Source organism: Chrysemys picta, chromosome 25 (assembly GCF_011386835.1).
Source record: "Chrysemys picta bellii isolate R12L10 chromosome 25, ASM1138683v2, whole genome shotgun sequence".
Lineage (NCBI taxonomy): Eukaryota > Metazoa > Chordata > Testudines > Emydidae > Chrysemys > Chrysemys picta.
In genome coordinates, this window is record NC_088815.1 from 1379102 (window position 1) to 1404875 (window position 25774).

A 25774-nucleotide genomic window follows, 5' to 3' on the forward strand; every position below is an offset into this window, starting at 1 on the left:
AGAGATCTTTTCAATTTAATTGAACGTGTCTGTTGCTCCTTTCCTTTCCACATCATGAAACATAACTGTCCCTTTTAAGAAGTCTTTCTGGAGGAGGGAACAGTGCATCCTGTCTTGAGGCCACTGCTCTGAGAGCTGAACAGAGTCCTTATGTATGTAAATTCCCTGCTTTAGGCAATCGTGAGTTTATTTTAGCAGTTTAATTTAGGGAAGATTTGCCTTGAGCAACTCTTTTTGTTTAGAAAAAAGATTTGTTCAGTGAAATCTCTTTAAATGGGTAAAACTTATTCTTCTAAAAAGCGTGTAATATTCTAAGAAGGTGCAGTTGGCCTGCTGGCTATTGGGTGTGGGTTTTTCCTCCTCCTATGGTAGTGACTATAAATAACCACCAGAGACTACTTGGACCATTGATGTGTCCCAGAGTGACCTTTACTAAGTTAATAGATAAATGCCCTTGTGTTCAGAATCTGAGAGATGGGAGTATTTTGCTGAGCTTGTGATGGATAAAGCATTTTGATAGAAGCAGGTATCTGTACATCTATATAAGTAACAAATAATGTTTCCTCTCTCATTCCTTTGATGCATTATTACATTAGTCACTTACCCTAGAAGTGGTGAAGGAAAATGAATGACGTCTTTTGGGTTTTTACCTTTTTTTTTCTTGCAACTATTTTGTATGTAATGAATTATTACAAATCCTGGTGTTCCTTAGCTCCCTGGTCTGAAGTCTTAAGTTGGCTTGTGTTGAGGAAGGTAGGGAGGTTAATGTAATGAGTAAATGGAAGTTCTTGGGGACCTAGAATTTTCCACGGTAGGATTAAACATCAGGTCTGCTAAGTGTACTGTCCAGCCTCCAGCTGTTGCTTGAAAGTTAAGTAACCCCCTCACTCCCTGGTATATCTCCTAACCTATTGAACAATGTTCAAGGTGAGAGATTTTCTTGACACCCCACAAGCAATTCATTTATGCCCTGAAATATGAAACTTGATTACCTTTATTTTAATGTAGATACAGCTTGATGCCATAGACAAATAGAAAACCAAGTGTTCTGTAGAATTCTGGTTCAACATAAACATTGCCTTCCATCACCAAAGGGGTAATTGCCTTCATAGTGTTGGAAATTTGTTAGTCTTTTGTGCTTCTAATGCTCATTGGATTACTTTGGTGTTCTTCATTTTCTAGTTCCATTTCTGATCCCTCAAAAAGGATCTTTTTCCTCCTCATAGAGTAGTGTTTTAGCAAACTGTTATCTCAGCAAAGTGGGGCTGCAGAAACCAAAGACTATTCACAGCAAAATGTCCTGTACAGGCTACTTGTACAAGTATTGTTGCTTCTGTGCTGGGGATATGGCTAAGGATAGGTCTTCTGTAATAGGAAAGCTTGACACATGTGAATAGATTATAAGTGTGTGTGTGTGTGTGGGGGGTTTCTGTTCACTATGATAGTGAGCAAACATTATCCCATATTGCTTACTCATTACCAGTCTGTCCCCTTAAACTATTTCTATAATCCTCAGTTAAGACTGGTTCAGTAAAGGCATCTAAACCCAATATAATAAAGGACCTCAGATATCCCTTCCTTTTTTCCCCACTCAGGGAGACCAAGTAGATATACGCTGCTTGCTTGCATCTCTTTCAAGTATATCCCGTCAACAGTATAATATCTTATGTTCTTTAATGGTAGCTGCTGTTGGATTTTGCCATGCTTTCAGTTTTACTTTTTAGTCTGATCACTCTACTTGGTTAAAGCATCTGTTTGTTTCTTAATAAGTATCCATTTTTATTTTTTTGTGCCCGGGAACTCCATGATTTACAACACAATGAAAAATCTGATTATATTTTCCTTAAAACAATACAATTTAAAATGTATATCTGGCAACAACTCATAATTTGGGCCTCTTGATTTAATTTTACTGTCTTGTTCAGTGGAAGCTAAGACCGTATTTCTTACTGAGGAAAACAAGATACCCTCCTTCAATTTGGGAAAAAACCCATTTTGCAGCATTAAATATATGGAGATATACCTATCTCATAGAACTGGAAGGGACCCTGAAAGGTCATAGAGTCCAGCCCCCTGCCTTCACTAGCAGGACCAAGTACTGATTTTGCCCCAGATCCCTAGGTAGCCCCCATCAATGATTGAACTCACAACCCTGGATTTAGCAGGCCAATGCTCAAACCACTGAGCTATTCCTGCCTCTCCCCGCCCCCTTCTTTTTATATTAGGTATTTCTGCTGCCGGTGGGCATTACATTGAGAAAAGTGTGAGCGCTCTGTGGCTTGTCTCTGAAAGTACCTTCTCTGTTGTCTGCTGTCAGAGTGCTTAATTCTTTGCATTCTGCTTGGTCCCTTGTTTTGGCTACATGCCTCTGAGAACCTATGTTCTTATATTTTGTACTGTACTTCTAGAGGAAAAGAGCAGTGGATTCCGGCTGAAACCACCAACACTTATCCATGGCCAGGCACCCAGTGCAGGTAGGTTTAATATTTTCTGAGGCAGAGGAAAAGCACATTAAATGAGGACCTCGTTTTATTCAGGAATTTCCTCAAACTAATCTTCCAAATCGGAAGGATTCTAGTTCCTGTTTGAAAAATCATCTTCTATTGCATGAACACTGAAGTTAAGAAATTTGTTTTGTATATGTAAGTATGTGACAGAGAGAGCAGTGCTGTTACAATTACCATAGGAGTTTAAGGAAACAAAACTGTTGCTCTGTGTTAGTGGAAGCCATGATTTGTAACTTAAACTGTTTCATTCTCAGTACAAATGGGAGTTCGTAAAATATTACCAAAGCTTATTGCTTTCTCATGTTTTGTTTTGCTCTCTTCTAGTGCTCAAAAGCCAATTTATACAAATCAAAATTAGGGCATGTGTACGAGGATGGAGGCAGTCAGTATATCTAGCAGTCTCCTTAGCCTCTATCCAAATTCAGGACATCTTTTTGGATACTTTGGAAAATGACTCTTTCAGTACAAGTAAAATATTAATGTTAAAGGTGACAATTTTTTCATAACATTTTAATGGACCAAGTGATCCTTTTTTTACTTCTGAGGAGAAACCCTAACTGATCAGGGATTTCCATAGACTTCTGGAGTTGATCCAGTTGGGAGGGGTGGGGTGGGGTGGGAGGGTTCCTAATAGACTTTTTAAGGTCCAGAGGTGAATGGAAGAACTGTAGCATATTGTGTTGTTTTATAGAATTCCAAAAAGATCAGTTTGACCCCCAGAGCCGGTCAGGATTAAATGGAACAATATGCTAGATTAGTGTTTTCAATAAGTTTCAGTTTTCAGGCCATGAAAAGTATTTCACCCTCCACAACCTGTGGGAGAATTTAAAGGGAAGAATAAGACCTAGTGTGTGGAGCTGTGCATGGCTTTCATAGATACAGCTGGGAATGCATGTTCTCTGCACTTTACTCTTAATTGAATTTTCTGTCTTTTATTCTGTCTTAATCTTTTAATGTAGCTTTTAGTGGGAAAATGCAGAATGCATTAAGGAACTGTCTAAAGACTAGGAATAAAACAGTAATCTTACCCTTTCTGAATTAATTTGGGGGAGGGGGGGCAGGAAAATGTATTTTCCAGGGGACAAGTATGATATAATTTGAACTTTGTGCCACTTCAATCTTGCATTGTCTCAGAAACACTGAAGGAGAAGATTGAGTAGATGTTGATTTTTGCAGCTAATGTACTTGAGGGTCCTGGAAAAGTTTGCTTTCATGTTTAGGTCTCCCAAGCCAGAAACCTAAGGAACAGCAACGAAGTGTACTACGCCCTGCAGTTTTACAAGCACCACAGCCTAAGGCTTTTTCACAAATGGGTAAATCACATTCCTCTATTGCTCTATAATAGTCCATGCATTTTGATCATGTATGCATAGTGATGTTGGGAAAGAGAACCAAAATGGCAACAGAGCTGTAACTCTGAGGTTAATTTTGTTTCTCCTCAGAGTGACCTTTCTCTTTGTTTAATGTCTTCCAGATTTCACTTGGTTTCAAAGGAACCTGGAAGTCATTAGGGTGAAATACAACTGTCACATAAGAAACAACACACAATGAGATACGCAGTGTTTGTTTAGTAAATGCATCTTGGGTGAACTGTGAGGCATTGTCTGTCTCCAGAACCTGAGTAGTATGTTTGTCTCATAGACACAGATCCTGGAGTCTGGTGGTGTAAAATATAATTAACTTTATGAGTAAAACACATTAAGTAATTGAGTCATGTACTTGCTTCATAATTGCATGATTTGGGGCCTTAGTAAAACAGTTTCCTCATTTTATAAGACTTTGAGTGTACATACTTTATGAAATTGATCTTATAAAATGCTAAGGAAGAGTATAGGTCAAATTTAAATATGTAGAATTTTCACACTAAACATTTTATAAACACATTTTATAATGGTTCCAAATTGATTTTTTTTTTTTTTTTAGTCTTCTGGGAATGTAGGAGATGAATGATGTTGGACTCTTAATGCTACTGACTTCTAAAGCTTCTTAGGGGCTCTAGTGGGTTGGAAATTTTCCAACTGCAATTTTCCATATTATTTTCAAAAGCTGAATATCCTTTTGGATGGCCTCTTCAGCATATAACATTTTTCATTACAGTTCCCAGCAGTGGGACCAATGGTGTAAACATCCCACCAGACTCTGCAGTGGCAGCCACATCAGAATCATTAAGTAACACAACACAGAAAGTTTCTGACGCTGAAGACCAGGTGAGTTTGACAGTAATTTAGATGATCAGTTGCAGTTCTATAAATTCTCATTTGAATGTTGTTTTAGAATATTTAGAATATAAGGGTGGAAGGGACCTCAGGAGGTCATCTAGTCCAACCCCTTGCTCAAAGCAGGACTCATCCCCAGACAGATTTTTGCCCCAGATCTCTAAATGGTCCCTTCAAGGATTGAACTCACAACCCTGGGTTTAGCAGGCCAATGCTCAAACGACTGAGCTATCCCTCCCCTTGTATTTCTAATGAGTGCAATACAAATCGGTGCTATTTAGAGAATACTTGTTTAAAGGCTTACTGAATCCAAGCATTCTTAATTAAGAAGGTACCCTTTGGCATAATCATAATCAATGGATCCCCCCCAAAGATGCTAGTAGAACAGTGCATTTCTTACAGACGAATTCTGCCCTCAATAGCTGCCTGGTTGGATCCACTGCCCAGGTGTCTCTGTTCCTAACATAGAATGGTTAGGGTCTATCTCTTAAGTGATGCGCCTCCCCATTGGTGTCTGCTGCAACCCCAACACATCACCAGCTGCATCCCACTGATCTGATAAAGTTTGCTGACAGAAGCCGAAGTGTGACTTGATTTAGTGAGGTTCACTGGGCTGGGTCTCCTGTATGAACTATAGATTTGCCAGCCTGATAGGGAGAGGGCCACCTTCTCGGAGTTGGAGGATATGCTTCTCGTACTGCTTTGCCTGCAAATATCTTCCTTTCTTTGCCCTGTGTGCAAGTCACGGGGCAAGAGGGGTAGAAAGCTTTAATGTAAATATCGCATGACAAGTGAAGCTTGTCTATGAAAGAGGCACTGCTGCCTGGGGCAACTGTCATGCAGCTCCGCAGAGGATCCTGAGTCCAGTGGACCTTACAAGGTCAGTCTGACTGCATCTTCTGCTTGCCAAATTTATCAGTTTAGTGGGAAGCTGGGGAAGAGGGAAAAAGGCACAGAGAGAGCTTGAATGAAAGCCTGGCCATGGATTTGTTAGGGACAGAACTAGAGAGCCTGAGAAACAAGTTTCCTTACTGCACAGCTTCCTTCATCAACCCTACTAACTAAACCAATGCCCCAGCTTTTCCCTCCACCCCAGTTTCCTGTCCCATACACATTTAAAGTGTTTTTATAGATGCTTATATTTTAAATACTTAAACACATTCATTAAACGGTTGAATGTAAAATGTTGCTGAGAATCATAGAGGATCAGGGTTGGAAGAGACCTCAGGAGGTCATCTAGTCCAACTCCCTGCTCAAAGCAGGACCAACCCCAATTAAATCATCCCAGCCAGGGCTTTGTCAAGCCAGGCCTTAAAATCTTCTAAGGATGGAGATTCCACCGCCTCCCTAGAGAACCCATTCCAGTGCTTCACTACCCTCCAAGTGAAATAGTTTTTCCTAATATCCAACCTAGACCTTCCCCACTGCAACCTGAGACCATTGCTCCTTGTTCTATGATCTGCCATCACCGAGAACAGCTGATCTCCATCCTCTTTGGAACCCCGCTTCAGGTAGTTAAAGGCTGCTATCAGATCCCCCCCACTCTTCTCTTCTGCAGACTAAATAAGCCCAGTTCCCTCAGTCTCTCCTCGTAAGTCATGTGCCCCAGCCCCCTAATAATTTTCGTTGCCCTCCACTGGACTCTCTCCAATATGTCCACAACATTTCTGTAGTGGGGGACACAAAACTGGATGCAATACTCCAGATGTGGCCTCACCAGTGCTGAATAATCACTTCCCTTGATCAATACTGACAATACTACTAATGCAGCCCAATATGCCGTTAGCCTTCTTGGCAACAAGGGCACAGTGTTGACTCATATGCAGCTTCTCATCCACTGTAATCCCCAGGTTCTTTTCTGTAGAACTGCCGCTTAGCCAGTTGGTCTCCAGCCTGTAGCAGTGCATGGGATTCTTCCATCCTAAGTGCAAGACTCTGCACTTGCCCTTGTTGAACCTCATCAGATTTTATTTGGTCAATCCTCCAATTTGTCTAGGTCATTCTGGACCCTATTCCTATCCTCCGGCATATCTACCTGTCCCCCGAGCTTAGAGTCATCCGTGAACTTGCTGAGGGTGCAGTCCATCCCATCATCCCAGATGATTAATGAAGATGTTGAACAAAACCGCCTCCAGGACAGACCCCTTGGGCACTCAGCTTGATACTGGCTGCCAGCTAGACATCAAGCCGTTGATCGCTACCCTTTGAGCCGACGATCTAGGGAGCTTTCTATCCATTGTATAGTCCATTCGTCCAATCCATACTTGCTGGGAAGAATACTGTGGAACTATGGGAATGGGGGGAAAGGAGATGGAGAGAGGTGAAGTGCATGTCAAGGGAAGGGACTTGACAATGGGTACAGGGCCCAGAGGACAACAGATCTACTGCAGTTAAACCATAGGAACCACAAAAAGTTGTTTATGGAGGAGAGATGCAGATGATGAGGGGGCATGAGGGTCACGGCAGGAGTGGGGAGGCATATGAATAGAAATCATGGAAGAATTCAGAGGTGGAGGGAGGTCTGGGGACTACAGGTGCAGATGTGGGTGCTCAGGCTCTTGTTCTTTTTTGTGTCCTCTGCACATTCCCACTCTTAGGACGTACCGACAGGTACAGGTTGGATGGTGGAATCTTCTGGTAGCAGCACCTGTTAGAGTGCTCATGTGTTCCTCCTACCTCTCCCTTCAGTGTTCCAACATGTTCCCATGGCTCTAAAAGGTGGCACAGTGCCAGCTGCCACCTCTGTTCCTTCCAGCAGCAGATGAATGTGTCTTCTCTGCATCGCTTGGATCCATACCTTTGAACAAAGTGCCTTTCTATACCTTGTTAGGCTAGTTAATCATTATAGCTCATTGTTTTAGTGTTAGGATTTCAGAGTAAGTTTTAGAGAAGTTTTAAAATATTTCCAGAGAGCACAGTAGTGGCATTGATGGCAAAGCTGAAGATTTAAAAGTTTTCAAAGATGTGCATTATGTCCCTCAGTTTTCCTGGTGTCTGACACGTCAGGTGCCTTAAATGCCATGGGAACAGACATTCTCCTTCACATTGTGCTATTTGTAGCATGTTCAGTCATTGGACCCATAAGGAGAGGCAAAATAGACTTCAGGCCCTCCTACTACAAAAACACCTTGTCTGCCAAGCCTCTGGGATTGGAATCTTTGAAGGGTTCTGAATCTTTGAAGGGATCTGAAGGAAAAGATGAGACCCAAATGGACTCAGAGTATTTACAGATCCAAGAAGACAACAGTGGTAAAGGCTTCGGCCTCGGCATCGATCTCCTGTTCAAAGTCAACTGAACTTTTGATGGCAAAGTCCTCCAATCCAGCTCAGAGATTCTTAACCCCTCCATCTGAGCCAAATCCAGCTAAGGATCCCAAGGCACCAAATAACATGCAAACAGGATCAACCTCAACTAAATCATCCCAGCCAGGGCTTTGTCAAGCTGGGCCTTAGAGGTTTTTAAGGATGGAGATTCCACCACCTCCCAAGGTAACCCATTCCAGTGCTTCACCACCCTCCTACTGAAAAAGTTTTTCCTCATATCCAACCTAAACCTTCCCCACTGCAACTTGAGACCAATACTCCTTGTTCTGTCATCTGCTACCACTGAAAACAGTCTAGATCCATCCTCTTCGGAACCCCCTTTCAGGTAGTTGAAATCAGCTATCAAATCTTCCCCCTCCGCCCCAATTCTTCTTTTCTGCAGACTGTTACACATCTGTGAAATTTGCTATTTATGCCATGACCAACCTGCAAAAATTGTGTTGTTTCTCTGCGATTTTAGTAGACCTCTAGTTATATTCCCTATTGTTTCATTATCGGATCTGGGATTGGATTTGTATTCTGAAAAGGATCTGGAAATGTTTTCAGAAGTTCAACTTCTTCCCTTGAGCCATGGTTTTCTTTTTCTAATGAGTACTCTGAGAGAGCCTGTGTACCAAGCAGAGATTATGCCAGATTGAGGCAATTGGCAGGATTGGCACATGCCATCATGGATGAGTTGGCCATACTGGCCAACTCCCACTTATTCTTACTGCGCTTGAAAGACACTGTCATTGAGCCTCCAGTATTACATCTTTTCTTCCTAACTGGTATTTTCCATGGGACCTTGCCTACTATTTCTCTGAGCTGGTTGAAATCCATCTTTCTGAAGTCCAGTGTCCTTGTTTTGTGGTTCTCATGTCCTCCTTTCCTTAGGGTCTTGATTTCTATCAGCTCATGATCATTTCCTCCTAAGTTCTTGACCACCTTCACGACCAATTCATCCCTGTTGGTCAAAACCAGATCCAAAAATTGTTCTCTGCATATGCTAAGAATTTGCAGAACATATTATGTTTTGCTGCAATAGTCTTCCCACAGATATCAGGGAAGTTAAAATCTCCCATTAATGCTAGCTCATGTGTATTAGCTAATCTTGTTACCTGCTTGTAGAATGACTCCTCTCTTTCTTCTTCCTCATTATAATAGACCCCCACCATAACATTGCTGCTAATCTTTTTCCCTTTTTATCCTCATCCTCTCAGTAAGTCTGTTGCACACTTCCTCTTGGACCTCAGAGCAAGTGGATATATTCTTGATGTACTGCGCAACACCTTCTCCTTTTTTCTCACACCCGTCCTATCAGAACAAGTTATATCCCTCAATGCTGGTACTCCAATCATGGGAGTTGGCCCACCAAGTCTAAATAATGCTAATTAAGTCATATTTTCATATACCATGACTTCCAGTTAATCCTACTTGTTCCCCATACTCCTTGCATTTGTATACAGGTGTCAAGGATAGTTTGCAGACTGCCCTGTGCTTTTTCTTCTGCCTTTTCAATGCAATTGATTTTTAGCTCCCTTCCCCTTTTTGTCATTACGCATTTACTTTTAAAAGGGGGAAAAGGAGGAGCTGGGGAATTATAGGCCAGTCAGCCTGATTTTGATACCCGGGAAGCTACTAGAGCAGGGGTGGGCAAACTTTTTGGCCCGAGGGCCACATCTGGATATGGAAATTGTATGGCGGGCCATGAATGCTCACGAAATTGGGGGTGAGGGCTCTAGCTGGGGGTCCGGGCTCTGTGGTGGGGCCAGAAATGAGGAGTTCAGGGTGTGGGAGGGGACTCGGGGGGGGGGGGGCGGAGGAGGTTGAGTGAGGGCTCCAGCTGAGCGGTTTGGAGTGTAGAAGGGTGTTCTGGGCTGGGACCGAGGGGTTTGGAGAGCGGGAGGGGGATCAGGGCTGGGGTTGGGGTGCAGCGGGAGTGGCTCAGGGGTGCAGGCTCAGGGTGGCGCTTACCTCAAGCGGTTCCCGGAAGCAGTGGCATGTCCCCCCTCCGGCTCCTACGCACAGGCGTGGCCAGACGTGGTTCCCGGCCAATGGGAGCTGCAGCGTGCGGAGTGGAGCCCCTTGACTTCCCCTACGCATAGGAGCCAGAGGGGGGACGTGCCGCTGCTTCCGGGAGCTGCGCAGTGCAGCCCCCGACCCCACTCTCCGGCTGGAGTGCCGGACCCGGGCAAGCTCCAGACCCCGCTCCCCAGCGGGAGCTTGAGAGCCGGATTAAAATGGATGGACTAAAGCTATCTATAAAACATTCAATTTGCAAATACCTGGAGGACAAAGGGGTAATCACTAGCAGCCAGCATGGATTTACGAAGAACAAATCCTGTCAAACTAGCATGATTTACTTTTTTGACAAGGTAGCAGGTTTGGTGGATGGGGCAGTGCAGTGGACATATTATACCTGGAGTTCAGCCAGGCTTTTGACAAAGTCCCACATGACATTCTGATAAGTAAACTGGAGAAATGCAGGCTTGACAAAATTACTATTACGCGAATATATAATTGGTTAAATAACTGCAAACAATGAGTAACTATTAATGGAATGATGTTGGGAGGGAGGTCTCAAGTGGGGTTCCACAGGGATCTGTTCTGGGTCTGGTGGTGGTAATTACCTGAATGTAGGAATAGAGAGCATATTGATGAAATTTGCATATGAGACAAAGTTAGGGGGAGGTTGCCAACACTTTGGAGGATAGACCTAAATTAGAGGCATCCTGATAGATTGGAGAACTGGGCTGTAGACAACACAGTAAAATTCAGCAAAGACAAAATGTCATCTGTTACACTTAGGGAAGAAAAACCAAATACACTCATACAAAACGGGGGATAACTGTGGTGGATCACAACCTCAACATGAATCAACAGTGTGCTGTTGCGCAAAAAAAAAAAAAAGGCAAGTGCAATTTGAGGTTGCATTAACAGAGGGACAGCATGCAAGCCATGGGAGGTGATTGTACCGCTCTACTTGGCGCTGGTTAGGCCTCAGGTGGAGTACTGTGTCCAATTTTGGTCATCAACGTATAGAAAGGATGTAGAGAAACTGGAGAGGATCCAGAGGTGAGCGACAAAGATGATCAAAGGGATGGAATGCAGCCATACGAGCAAACAAAGGCTGAAGGAACTGTGTATGTTTAGATTGGAAAAGGGGAGATTACGAGTGGACATGATACAAAGGTATCAAAAATAATGAAACTGATGAAACTAGGTTAGGGGGGCACATCTAAACAGTTTATTAATTTGAGGCCTTAAGAATCGCTAGGAATCCCTTTTACATATAAATGTTTTAGGTCTGAGAGCTATCTTTCTAGGTCTCAAGTTGTACCTCCCACAAATGCAGAACTCAGTAGTCCAAGTTGCTATGGATAATATGTCATCAATGTATTAAGTGAACAGACAGAGAGGAGCTTGTTTTGTCTCCTTTTTGCAAGGAGGCAATAAAACTGTGTGATTGGTGTATGATACTCAGTTGCCTTACAGTAGTGTGGGAGCTCATAGTGAGGTTGTGGGTTCGTTGAGCAGGGATTCCACACAGATGCATAAGTGGTGAGTAAAAGATTTGGTGACAAAGGACACTTTCAACCTTTGTGGCTTCTAGACATTTGTCTTTTTGCCACCAGATTCAATACCAAGTGTCCCTATTTAAGAGTGGGTTCACAGTCAGTGACAGGTGCATTCCTTAGTGGGCCATAGTTGTACTGTCTGAGTTTTCCCCCTTCCCACTAATGTTAAAGGTAGTAAAGAAGATAAAGCAGGATTCCACTAAAATTATTCAAAATTGTTCCAGTATGTCCAAGACAACAATGTATATCAACTTCTCCTGTCCAAAGGGAATTATAAGATGCTACTGGTGACAGTGGACCTATTGTCCCACCAGGGACGGGAGAGTCTTTCATCCAGCTTCCAGTTGTTGCATCTAATGGCATGGGCAGCAGTACTTTAACTGATTTAGAAAAGTCTTGTTCTGTTGAGGTTCAGTGTGTTTTTAATTCTAGGAAACCGTCTAGTAGAAAGTGTTATGATCTTGACATGGAAGAAGTTTGTTTTATGGGCTTCTGATAAAAGCGTTGATCCGATCTCAGCTCCTAATCAGTATATTATAGAATATTTGTTAAACCTGAAAATTATGGGTGTAGCTACCTCCTTGCTTAAAATCCATTGATCAGCGGTAACAGCTTTTCATATACATATTGATGATTAATCTGTTTTCTCACAAAACTCAGTTGAAAGGTTTATTGAGTTTGGATCTGCCAGTACAAAACCCAGTTTTTCTATGGTATTTAAACTTCATATTAAAACAACTTGTGTCCCCTTAGCTTGTACCTCTCAAGGTGTTCTTTATTTCACTTGTCCATAAAGACAGTTTTTATAATAGCAATCACATCTGCTAGAAGGATTAGTGAAATACATGCTTTGATGGCTCATCCTCGTGTGGTTTTTCATGAAGATTTCACCCTTGATTTCTTCATGAAGTAATTTAAGAGTTTCAAGTTAATTATATTAATTTAATTTACCAGTGTTCTTTCCTGGATGCCATGCACATAACGGTGAGCCCACACTGCATGTTTTAAATGCAAAAAGAGTTGTATTGTATTACCTGGACAGAACTAAAGACTTTAGGGGTTCTCCTAAAATATTTCCTATGCTGAGCCTGGTAAGGGCCAAGTTGTTTCTGCCCAGTTCTAGCCTGAGTCTAGATGGTTCAGACAGTGTGTAGAGGAGAGTTTTATAAGATTTTGTCGCTCTCCTCCTCCTGGTCTTAGGCTATGTCTATACTACAAGTGTTACAGTGGTACTGCTGTGGTGCTATGGCTATGCTTCCTACGTTGACAAAAGGGCTTTTTCCATCGATGTAGTTAATCCACCTCTCTGAGAGGTGATAGCTAATTCTTCTTTTGATCTAGTTGCATCTACACTGGGAATAAAGTTGACCTAGCTACGGCACTCCACATGAAATTTTTCACAGCCCTTAGCAATGTAGCTAGGTCAATTGAATTTTTAAGTGTAAACCAGGCCTAGAATTCACTCTACAAGGGCAGTTGAAATATTTAAAGCTGACACTTGCGGTTCACTTCACACTTTCACTAAACACGGTGTATTAAAATTGCAGCCAGATCTGATGGCAGAGTGATACTTCAATCCTTGTTTAATTTGGACTTCTTGTCCCTCTCTCCATTCTTGGAATACTGCTTGCTAAGCTATCCCAAGAGTTCGAATATGCACATAACTAGAGTTCTTCAATATGGACTCTAGTATCAGAGGGATAGCCGTGTTAGTCTGGATCTGTAAAAAGCAACAAAGAGTCCTGTGGCGCCTTATAGACTAACAGATGTATTGGAGCATAAGCTTTCATGGGTGAATACCCACTTTGTCAGACTCATGTAATGGAAATTTCCAGAGGCAGGTATAAATATGCAGGCAAGAATCAGTCTGGAGATAACGAGGTTAGTTCAATCAGGGAGGGTGAGGTCCTCTGCTAGCAGTTGAGGTGTGAACACCAAGAGAGGAGAAACTGCTTTTGTAGTTGGCTAGCCATTCAGTCTTTGTTTAATCCTTAGCTGATGGTGTCAATATGGACTCTGTATATTCATACACAGGGTTTCTACAGGTATGAATCATAGAATATCAGGGTTGGAAGGGACCTCAGGAGGTCATCTAATCCAACCCCCTGCTCAAAGCAGGACCAATTCCCAACTAAATCATCCCAGCCAGGGCTTTGTCAAGCCTGACCTTAAAAACCTCTAAGGAAGGAGATTCCACCACCTTCCTAGGTATACCATTCCAGTGCTTCACCACCCTCCTAGTGAAAAAGTTTTTCCTAATAACCAACCTAAACCTCCCCCACTGCAACTTGAGACCATTACTCCTTGTTCTGTTTGTTAGCAACAAGGAGGTGGTCACAGACAAAGTCACCTCCCAGACTGCTGCACTGGGCAGCATAGTATGGGGAGGAGGTGAGCAGCCCTCAGTGGTGAAAGCACAGATTAAGGACTATTTAGAAAAGCTGGACATGCACAAGTCCATGGGTCCAGATCTAATGCATCCAAGGGTGCTGAGGGAGTTGGCTGATGTGATTGCAAAGCCATTATCTTTGAAAATTCGTGGCGATCGAGGGAGGCCTCGGACTATTGGAAAAAGGCAAATATAGTGCCCATATTTTAAAAAGGGAAGAACGAGAACCCGGGGAATTACAGCCTCACTTCAGTCCCCAGCAAAATCATGGAGCAGGTCCTCAAGGAATCCATTTTGAAGCACTTGGAGGAAAAGAAGGTGATCAGGAACAGTCAGCATGGATTCACCAATGACAAGTCATGCCTGACCTACCTGATTGCCTTCTATGATGAGATAATTGGCTCTGTGGGTATGGGGAAAGCTGTGGATGTGATATATCTTGACTTTAGCAAAGCTTTTGATGCGATGTCCCACAGTATTCTTGCCAGCAAGTTAAAGAAGTATAGATTGGATGAATGGACTATAAGGTGGATAGAAAGCTGGCTAGATTGTTGGGCTCAACGGGTAGTGATCAACGGCTTGATCGGTATCAAGCGGAGTGCCCCAGGGGTCTGTCCTGGGGCCGGTTTTGTTCAACATCTTTATAACGATCTGGATGATGGGATGAGTTGCACCCTCAGCAAGTTTGCAGATGAAACTAAGCTGGGGATGGGAGGTAGATATGACCAGAGTGACCTAGACAAATTGGAGGATTGGGCCAAAAGAAATCAGATGAAGTTCAACAAGGACAAATGCAGAGTCCTACACTAAGGAAGGAAGAATCCCATGCACCCCTACAGGCTGAGGATCAACTGGCTAAGTGGCAGTTCTTCAAAAAAGGACCTGGGAATTACAGTGGATGAGAAGCTGGATATGAGTCAGCAGTGTACCCTTGTTGCCAATAAGGCCAACAGCATATTGGTCTGTATTAGTAGGAGCATTGCCAGCAGATCGAGGGAAGTGATTATTCCCCTCTATTCAGCACTAGTGAGGCCACACCTGGAGTATTGTATCCAGTTTTGGTCCCCCCACAAGAGAAAGGATGTGGGCAAATTGGAGAGAGTCCAGCGGAGGGCAGCGAAAATGATCAGGAGGCTGGGGCACATGACTTACAAGGAGAGGCTGAGGCAACCGGGGTTATTTAGTCTGCAGAAGAGAAGAGTGAGGGGGGATTTGATAGCAGCCTTCAACTACCTGAAGTGGGGTTCCAAAGAGGATGGAGCTAGGCTGTTCTCAGTGGTGGTAGATGACAGAACAAGAGCAATGGTCTCAAGTTGCAGTGGGGGAGGTCTAGGTTGGATATTAGGAAACACTATTTCACTAGGAGGGTGGTGAAGCACTTGAATGGGTTACCTAGGGAGGTGGTGGAATCTCCATCCTTAAAGGTTTTTAAGGCCCGGCTTGACAAAGCCCTGGCTGGAATGATTTAGTTGGTGTTGGTCTTGCTTTGAGCAGGGGATTGGACTAGATGATCTGAGGTCTCTTCCAACCGTAATATTCTACGATTCTATACTCTATGCCCACTTTTCCAGAATCCTAATTAAGTAATTTTTCTATGTAACAGTGCCTCCATGGGTCACAACTGAGAATACCAATTTCAGGAAAAACTGCTGAGAAATAGGGCAAACACACCCCAAAAACTGAGATATACCAAACCAGACATAAAAGTAAATTTCTGTTTTACCACACTGGCTAACAAGAATTCAGAAAAGCAGTCTCCTTAGGTATTCCAGTCTTTGTATCACCACCAAAAACACTAGACTTAATGATGAGTGGTTATTTAAAACCAATTTCATCAAACAAAAGGGTTCTTCTGATCCCAAAGGACCAGCCACATACCCAGGTCAATATAGAACTCATATCTTATCCAATAATCGAGCTGTTGCCAATCCTTTAGTATCTAAATTCTAAAGCAGTGGTCGGCAACCTTTCAGAAGTGATGTGCCGAGTCTTCATGTATTCACTCTGATTTAAGGTTTAGCGTGCCAGTCATACATTTTAACATTTTTAGAAGGTCTCTTTCTATAAGTCTAGAATATATAACTAAACTATTGTTGTTTGTAAAGTAAATAAGGTTTTTAAAATGTTTAAGAAGCTTCATTTAAAATTAAATTAAAATGCAGAGCCCCCCGGACTGGTGGCCAGGACCCGGGCAGTGTGAGTGCCACTGAAAATCAGCTCACATGCCGCCTTCAGCACATGTGCCATAGGTTGCCTACCCCTGTTCTAAAGGTTTATTTATAAAAAAGAAAGAAAGGTGAGAGTTAAAATTGGTTAACGGAATCAAATACATACAACAGTTGCAAGGTTCTTAGATCAGGCTTGTAGCAGCGATGAAATAAACTGCTGGCTTGTTAAGTCTCTGGTTGCTTCCAAATCATTGGAAGGTCCTCAGTCCCTTGGTTAGAATGCTCCCATTAGTATAAATCCATAGTCCAGAGGTTTGAGCAGGAAAGAGGCCAAATGGAGATGTTTCCAGGGCCTTTTATAGCTTCTGCCAAGTAAAGGGAATCCCATTGTTCTCACTGTGGAAAATGACAGGGAACAAGATGGTGTTTGGAGTCATATGGGCACGTCACATGTCCATGCATGATTTTGCTTAGTCCCAGCAGAAGCTATTACCTATACTCCAGATGGAACATTCACAGGAAGTCCATTAAGTGTAGATAGATGTCTCCCATGACCCATTGTGAGTTAAGTGTTCCTTGATGAGCCATTTAACTTGAGTAGTCCCTTCAAGATGTGCAGGCTAAATACCTCGTGGGTGCTATCCATAAGCAAACACATTAGAAATACAGGTATAGAGCCAATACTCATACCTTCAGATACAAAAATGATACATGTATACAAATAGCATAATCATATTCAGCAAATCATAACTTTTCTACTGACATCTTACTTGACACACTTTTTATGACATTTGTTGCACTTATATAACAGTGGTAGTAACAATTATCTATATGGTCATATATCAATCAGATAACGTCACAATCTAGACTCTGCATTAGTGGTGGAAGGAACTGAGGTGTCAGCCAACACCATGCCCCTTTTTATAGCTATGCCCCATAGAACATGTTTGAATGCTATGGGAACGGGTAGAAAGGATGCCTGAGTGCGCTAACAGGCACTGCTACCAGAAGGTTCCACCATCCAAGCTGTACTGGTTGGCATATCCTAAGAATGTGGAATATGCAGAGTCCATCTTGAAGAACTCTGGTTACATGTAAGTAACCTTCATTTTTAGAGAGGACTGCAGAGGGCAGGGGCAAAAATAGAAATATTGGAGAAAGAGTGGGGGGAGAAATCTCCATTTTAGATTTATATGCATACATACAACCACCCACAGTATGTGCATCTAGTTCCTCAGAATCCACTAGTGCGCACACAACCGGAACTCTGAACTTATGTTTCGGTAGTATTAACATTACACTTCAAAAATTTATCTGTGTTAATATCTTAATCTTGCTAAGGTCAGAGTTAAGGCTGTGTGGGTGAGCCTGACTGCAATGAATGAAGTGTTGCATTGTAAGTAGTTTATTTTTGGAAGTGCATTGGAGTTTGAGTATGCTTATGTGGGGGTACTGATGTGTGGGGTGCTAAGGCCTGTGAGCTGAGCTTGATGTTGCCTTAACTGGTGAGTTCCTTGATTTTTAGTCATTGGGTTGATAGGAAATGCACTTGAACAACTTTAAATGTAAGTTTTAAGTTTTTGTGTGGGGAATCTATCAAATGAAGTGATTTTTGAATATCACCGATTATAAAAAGATGCTAGACGCTTTTTTACTTTGTTTTAAAATGTAATTTGTTCTATTAAGTTTTAGAGTGCATGTATGTAACTTGTATGACACATTTTATAAATTAAATGTATGAAAGTAACATTTCTTATCTTGAAAAAGAAAGTTGAAAAACTTTCTGTGCTTTTCTGTGTCAACTTCCCTTAGTCCTCCCCTTCTTGCAAATCTTAAATCAGTCACCAACAGCTGCTGATGTATTGGTTTTAGAAAGTATGACTCAGAGTCGAAGGTTAGAAGGCACCATTCACTATTGTGATTGTCTAGTCTGACTGTAAGCGAGCTGGCCATTTAAATGCCACCTTTTTTCCCCCTTTCTCTCTCTGCCTCCCCCCCCCCCCCCCAAGAATCTCTCTTTATGTAGACAGTGGAATCTAAGTGTCACCCGCACAATATGGGGCTCCCATACCCCTTTCCAGGGCCCAATGGCCTTCTGCGAATTAACGGGACCGTGTCCCAGTGAAGGAGCTTTTGTCACACAGTAAATATTCTTAAACATGTACAATCAACAGAATACACACGCCAAGCATCTAATGCTCATCACTCCCAATAAAGCAGACTGATATCTCCCAATGGCCATTCATGACCCGATCTCATCCAGGGGGCTTCTACACACAAAATCTTAGCCATATCCTGGAGTTAAGTTCCAATGAGCTTGTTTTTGACCCTCATTATATAGTTAAAATGAGGATTTCTCTATCTATGCCTTAACAAATTATTTTACTTAAAATGTAACTATGCAAAAAAAACCCTAACCAATCATTTTCACTATACAGAGGTTCACATGCCTAAGACCACCTACTCATTAACTTTTGTATTTTTCAAAGTTAGTAAAGTCTTCTCAAGGTCTGCTTATCTTTATGCTTCATTAGCAGGATACACTTGCAACAGCAAAACCTCATACTTTTTATTATCAGGAAGAAGCTGCAGAAATTCAAGGTTAGCTTGTCCATTCTCTTCCCATTCTCATGACTTTGTGAATATATATCTGTCCCTGTTAGTAATGCTGCAGCTGCAGCTGATACTTTTCTATCTGTCTGCCTACGTCAAGGCTGAATTCTCCTGACCCTATAGTTTTGTTTCCAAAAACTGGCTGTGCATACAAGATGGCTGTGGGTTATGCTAACTCCATACACAAGGTAGCTGTGAGTTATGTCAAGTCCAGGTCTTTCGTTACACTTCCCCCTTAGATGATGCTTTTACCAAAGCCATCGCCATCATGGGAGTCCAGTACTCAGATTTTCCAAGCTTGGGCTTGCCTCCTGGGTAGGACCAGTAATGGCATTAGTTGACTTTGTGAACTAGCCTCTCGTACCTTCTGGACACTTGTTCTTACCCAGCAAGCCAAAGCTACTATACTTAGTAATAAAACCAGTTGGATCCCAATGATCACCACAGTTGGATGTAAGGCCACGTTTAAGGTCATCATTGCTGTGGGAGACCATCCCAACGAAGACTCCCACCATTCGTGTTTCAGATTTTTACTAACCCTCTCAATTGCTTGTTTAATCTCATGGGTAGAGTGATGGACAGTCACTGTGACTCTCTGAGCTTCCTGTTTTGTGGCACGTAAATAAGGGGGAGAGTGTGAAGGGGGGCTAGATACATTTAACATTCTTTAAACTTAAAGCCTAAAACAACCCCTGATTAAAAACAAAACATCAACAAAGGAACGAGCTGCAGGAGTAAAAAGAGAATGCAGGCAGAAGTCCAGCAACAGAGTTGGGATTATCCAGTTTATTGCACCCAATGCAGCATGTATGATTACTTGCCCGTATGTGTGCATTCGGTGCAAGGAGCTCCTCGCCCTCAGAGACCGTGTACGGGCTTTGGAGACCAGAGTAGCTGAACTGGAGGAGCTAAGGGAGACAGAGGTACATAGATGAGACTTCCGAAATATAGTAGAACAGTCCCACCCCCTGGTCTGACAGCCTCTGTGCTGTTGAGGAGGATGAAAGTCTCAGGGAAGGAGAACATCCAACTGGAGCAGAGGGAAATGATCCTCTCGCACTGAGGATACCTCTCTGGGGGGGGTGAACTCCAGTTATTGGGAAGAGACAGGTAATAGTTATGGGGGATTTGATTATTAGAAACAGATGGGTTTGCGATTACCAGGAGAATCGCATGATGACTGGTGCAAAGGTGGCGGATCTCTTGAGACCTCTAGATAGACTTGTATAGTGTTGGGGAGGAGCCGGTGGTTGTGGTATATGTAGGTATCAATGACAAAGGAAAGGAGAGAGGTCATGGAGGCCAAATTTAGGCTGCTAGATAACAGATTGAAATCCAGAACCTATGTGGCAGCATTCTCTGACATGCATCCAGTTCAACACGCAGGGCCAGTTAGACAGGCAGAACTGCGGTGTCTCAATGCGTGGATGAGACGATGGTGTAGGGGTTTAGATTTATTAGGACCTGGGGAAACTTTGGGGAAAGAGGTAGCTTATACAGGAAGGATGGATTCCACCTAAACCAAAATGGAATCAGATTGCTGGCACTTAAAAAGATCATAGAGCAGTTTTTAAACTAAGGGCTGGGGGAAAGCCGACAGGTGCAGAGGAGCATGTGTTTTGGACAGAGACATCTCTTAGGGGAGGATCTATTAATGGAGATTCTCTATGTCCTAGTAAGGAGGAGAGGATGGAAGATGATAAAATACAGGTAGGATCTGATGAGAAACAGTCAAATGAAAAAGAGTACCATTCAATTACATCATGTAATGTCAGGCAGCAAAAAAGTGACAAGTTTTTAAAGTGCTTGTATACAAATGCTAGAAGTCTAAATAATAAGATGGGTGAACTAGAGTGCCTCATATCAATATCCTCATTTAATACAATAGGCATCACAGAAATTTGGTGGAATGAGGCTAGTCAATGGGACACAGTAATACCAGAGTACAAAATATATTGGAAGGACAGAACAGGTCGTGCTGGTGGGGGAGTGGCACTATATGTGAAAGAAAGCATAGAATCAAATGAAGTAAAAATCTTAAATGAACCAAACTGTACCATAGAATCTGTATGGATAGTAATTCCATGCTCTAATAATAAGAATATGAGAGTAGGGATATACTACCCACCACCTTACCAGGATGGTGATAGTGACTGTGAAATGCTCAGGGAGATTAAAGAGGCTATAAAAATAAAAAAACACAATAATAATGTCAGGTTTCAGAGTAGCAGCCATGTTAGTCTGTATCTGCAAAAAGAACAGGAGTACTTGTGGCACCTTAGAGACTAACAAATTTATTTTGGGATTTCTACTATCCCCATATTGACTGGGTACATGTCACCTCAGGACGGGATGCAGAGAGAAAGTTTCTTGACACCTTAAATGACTGCTTCTTGGAGCAGCTAGTCCTGGAACCCACAAGAGGAGAGGCAATTCTTGATTTACTCCTAAGTGGAGCACAGAATCTGGTCCAAGAGATTAATATAGCTGGACCATTTAGTAATAGTGACCATAATAGATTTAAATTAAGCTTCCCTGTGTCAGGGAAAACACCATAGCAGCCCAACATTGTAGCATTTAATTTCAGAAAGGGGGACTACACAAATGTAGTTAGGAAATTAAACAGAAATTAAAAGGTACAGCGCCAAAAGTGAAATCCCTACAAGCTGCATGTGAAAATTTTAAAGACAACATAATAGAGGCTCAACTTAAATGTATCCGAAAATTAAAAAACATAGTAGGAGAACCAAAAAAATTCCACTGTGGCTAAACAACAAAGTAAAAGAAGCAGTGAGAGACTAAAAAGACATCCTTTAAAAAGTGGAAGTTAAATCCAGTGAGGAAAATAGAAAGGAGCATAAACTCTGGCAAGTGAAGTGTAAAAATATAATTAGAAAGGCCAAAAAAGAATGTGAAGAATTACTAGCCAAAGACTCGAAAAGTAATAGCAAAAAAACATTTAAATACATCGGAAGCAGAAAGCCTGCTAAACAACTGGACAATCAAGATGCTAAAGGAGCACTCAAGGACGATCAGGCCATTGTGGAGAAACTAAATGAATTCTTTACATCAGTCTTCACTGCTGAGGATGTGAGGGAGATTCCCAAACTTGAGCCATTCTTTTTAGGGGACAAATCTGAGGAGCTGTCCCAGATTGAGGTGTCATTAGAGGAGGTTTTGGAACAAATTGATAAACTAACCAGTAATAAGTCACCATGACCAGATGGTATTCACCCAAGAGTTCTGAAGGAACTCAAATGTGAAATTGCAGAACTGCTAACTGTAGTTTGTAACCTATCATTTAAATCAGTTCTGTACCAAATGATTGGAGGATAGCTAATATGACACCCATTTTTAAAAGGGCTCCAGAGGTGATCCCAGTAATTACAGGCTGGTAAGACTGACTTCCAAACCGGGCAAACTAGTTAAAACTAGAACAAAGAACAAAATTTGTCAGACACATAAATGAACATAATTTGTTGGGGGAAAGTCCACATGGTTTTTGTAAAGGGAAATTGTGCCTCACCAATCTATTAGAATTCTTTGAAGGGGTCAACAAGCATGTGGACAAAGGGGATCCAGTGAATATAGTGTACTTAGATTTTCAGAAAGCCTTTGACAAGGTCCCTCACCAAAGGCTCTTACACAGAGTAAGCTATCATGGGATAAGATGGAAGGTCCTCTCATGGATTGGTAACTGGTTAAAAGATAGGAAACAAAGGGTAAGACTAAATAGTCAGTTTTTAGAATGGAGAGAGGTAAATAGTGGTTTCCCCCAGGAGTCTGTATTGGGACCAGTCCTATTCAACGTATTCATAAATGATCTGGAAAAAAGGGGTAAACAGTGAGATGACAAAATTTGCAGATGATGCAAAACTACTCAAGACGGTTAAGTCCCAAGCAGACTGCAAAGAGCTAGAAAAGGATCTCACAAAACTGGGTGACTGGGCAACAAAATGGCAGATGAAATTCAATGTTGATAAATGCAAAGTAATGCACATTGGAAAACATAATCCCAACTATACATATAAAATGATGGGGTCTAAATGAGCTGTTACCACTCAAGGAAGAGATCTTGGAGTCGTTGTGGATAGTTCTCTGAAAACATCCACTCTATGTGCAGCGGCAATCAAAAAAGTGAACAGAATGTTGGGCATCATTAAGAAAGGGATAGATAATAAGACAGAAAAATCATATTGCCTCTATATAAATCCATGGTACGCCCACATCTTGAATACTGCATGCAGATGTGGTCGCCCCATCTCAAAAAAGATACATTAGAATTGGAAAAGTTTCAAAAAAGGGCAACAAAAATTATTAGGAGTATGGAACAATACGTCTGTTAGTCTATAAGGTGCCACAGGACTCGTTATGGCTTAAAACACCCTTTCCATGATTTCAACTGTGAAGAATGGAACTATTTTAACCATGCCTTGTTTTGTTTGCTTGCCCAAATTTCTACCAGATATACTGTTGGGCAGACTTTTTCTACAATGGTCACTGGACCTTCCCATTTCATCCCCAGAGAATGGTCCTTCTCTGGAAATTTATGATACATTACTTGGTCTCCAGCATTCCATTTGAGAGGATTCTTTATCCAGCCCAGTCTTTTATTCACTTTTTTAATATTAATACCCAGCTGTTTTGCTATTTTTTGGTGGATTCCTGGTAGTTTTTCTGTTAGGGCCTGAATCCATTGATCATTTAATACTTTGGGCTCCCACCCATCTGGGATATCTACAGCTAGCCTCCAGTGTTCAGGTATCCTCATGTCCCTCCCGTCATTGCTACAAAGGGGGTATAACCATGGCTCGCTGGAACAGACCTTAAGGCCAGTACAATTAAAGACAATGGTTCATCCCAATCTTTTTCATTTTCTTTAACCATTTTCTTCAAAACATCCTTTAAAGTACGATTGGTTCGTTCTACTTGTCCTGAGGATTGAGACTGGCCCGCAATATGGAATCTTAGTTTGAATCCCAGTATTTTACACAGTTCTTGCATAGCTTTCCCAATGAAGTGTGGCCCTTGGTCCGAATCGATTTCCTTAGGCAATCCCTACTGACTAAACACTACATTAAATTAAATTAATGGAGATATCCCATCTCCTAGAACTGGAAGGGACCTTGAAAGGTCCTTGAGTCCAGCCCCCTGCCTTCACTAGCAGGACCAAGTACTGATTTTGCCCCAGATCCCTAAGTGGCTCCCTCAAGGATTGAACTCATAACCCTGAGTTTAGCAGGCCAATGCTCAAACCACTGAGCTATCCCCCCGCCCCTTAAACAATTGTTGGGCTGTAGTGAGAGCTGTGTTAATCTTTGTGGAATCGCTTCTATCCATTTTGTAAATGGGTCTCCAATTATCAAACAATACTTATTATTTTGTGGGTGACTGGTAGAGGTCCTATGTAATCTACTTGTAACTGGGCCCATGGGCCCTCAATTCTTTAGTGGGTGATAGGACCCTTCTGTAACTTTTGGATCAGCATTGACCACTACACATTGCAGACAATTATTACACCACTGTTTTACATCTTCCCTAAGAGTGAGCCACCAACCGTATCTTTGACCCTTTCCACTGTTTTGTCCACCCCAAAATGCCATCACTTGTGCACATATTGAATTAATTCAGTCCTTATTTGTTTAGGCACTAACCATCTTTTGGGCTGTTCCCTGAGGTTCAAACCATCCAGGTCTTTGTGTATGTACCCTTTCCCTTTGATTGTTTTGTGCTCCAGCAGTTGTTCCATCTCCTTGTCCCCTTCCTGTAGGGCTTGCAAATCCAATAACTCTGGGCTTACCACCTGTTTGTGTGCTCTAGTTACTACATTGATTACCTCCTTTTCTTCACAATGTGTGAGCAGAGCCCCTTGTTTGGCTAACACATTTGCTCTGTTATTCAAATCTCCTTCCTCACTTCACGGTTTCTGATGTGCTTTAACATGTGTAACATAAGTATCTCCCTTTCTATTCTTGATTAAGGCCGTCACTTATTCCAAGTGTCATTCATGAGCTACTGTCTTTCTGTCTCCTGTGCACATGTCCCTAGCTGCCCAAATGGGTAACCAAACTATCACTGCTCTGCATACCCAATCCAAGTTAGTGAATATTGCCAGTGTGGCGTCTTGATCTGCTGTCTGTGACACGTTTAGGACTGCCACCACTTCAGTAGCCTGTGCTGAGTGTGGTTTTACTGGTCCCTTTAATTCCTGGTTAGTAACCTTTACTGCTCCAAATCCTGTCTTAGCTCTCCCTTCACTGTAATAGCTGGGCCTATCCACAAACTAAATTTGCATGCCTTCTTTCCATGCTCTCTGTAGGGTAAATAAATAAATAAATTAATGGAGATATCCTATCTCCTAGAACTGGAAGGGACCTTGAAAGGTCATCGAGTCCAGCCCCCTGTCTTCACTAGCAGGACCAAGGACTGATTTTTGCCCCAGATCCCTAAGTGGCCCCCTCAAGGATTGAGCTCACAACCCTGGGTTTAGCAGGCCAATGCTGAAACCACTGGCTACTCTATCCTTTTATGGGAGGGGGCACTCATGTTCTTGTCCTTGCACTATTAATCTGTATGGTACAGAGGATAGTATTTTTCCTTTTTCTACTGTTATCCCCCGGTTTATGCGGGCCAAAGTCCATTGTGCCAACCAAGGTTTGGATATCTGTACCCCCTAGGCTTTTCTTGATGTAGTATACTTCAGTGTAGAATGTGTTGTTTGTACTATGATTTGGGATCCCCCAGTCATGTATTCCCAGGGCTGCAAGGCCCATACTAGGGCCAAACAATTTTACCCCTTGTGAAAAAGTGTTTGCTCCACACTGCTTAGCATTTTACATCCATAAACAATGGGTTGTAACTTTCCCGTGTTTTGTTTCTGCAAAAACCCTGGGTTGTAAATTCAATCCTTGAGGGGGCCAGTTAGGGAATCTGGGGCAAAAATCTGTCTGGGGATTGGTCCTGCTTTGAGCAGGGGGTTGGACTAGATGACCTCCTGAGG

The 25774-nt window shown here is 42.3% G+C and overlaps 1 protein-coding gene across 10 annotated transcripts in view; it reads left to right on the plus strand.

Moving 5' to 3' along the window:
- Positions 1 to 25774, plus strand: part of RANBP3 (RAN binding protein 3) — a 200026-nt gene that overhangs the window by 94752 nt on the left and 79500 nt on the right. For all 10 annotated transcript variants that reach the window (XM_065578271.1, XM_008172811.4, XM_065578269.1 and 7 more), the window contains 3 exons: positions 2409 to 2474; positions 3728 to 3820; positions 4605 to 4714. In XM_065578271.1, the coding sequence (XP_065434343.1) occupies positions 2409 to 2474; positions 3728 to 3820; positions 4605 to 4714 (269 nt within the window). The remainder of the gene's footprint in view (positions 1 to 2408; positions 2475 to 3727; positions 3821 to 4604; positions 4715 to 25774) is intronic.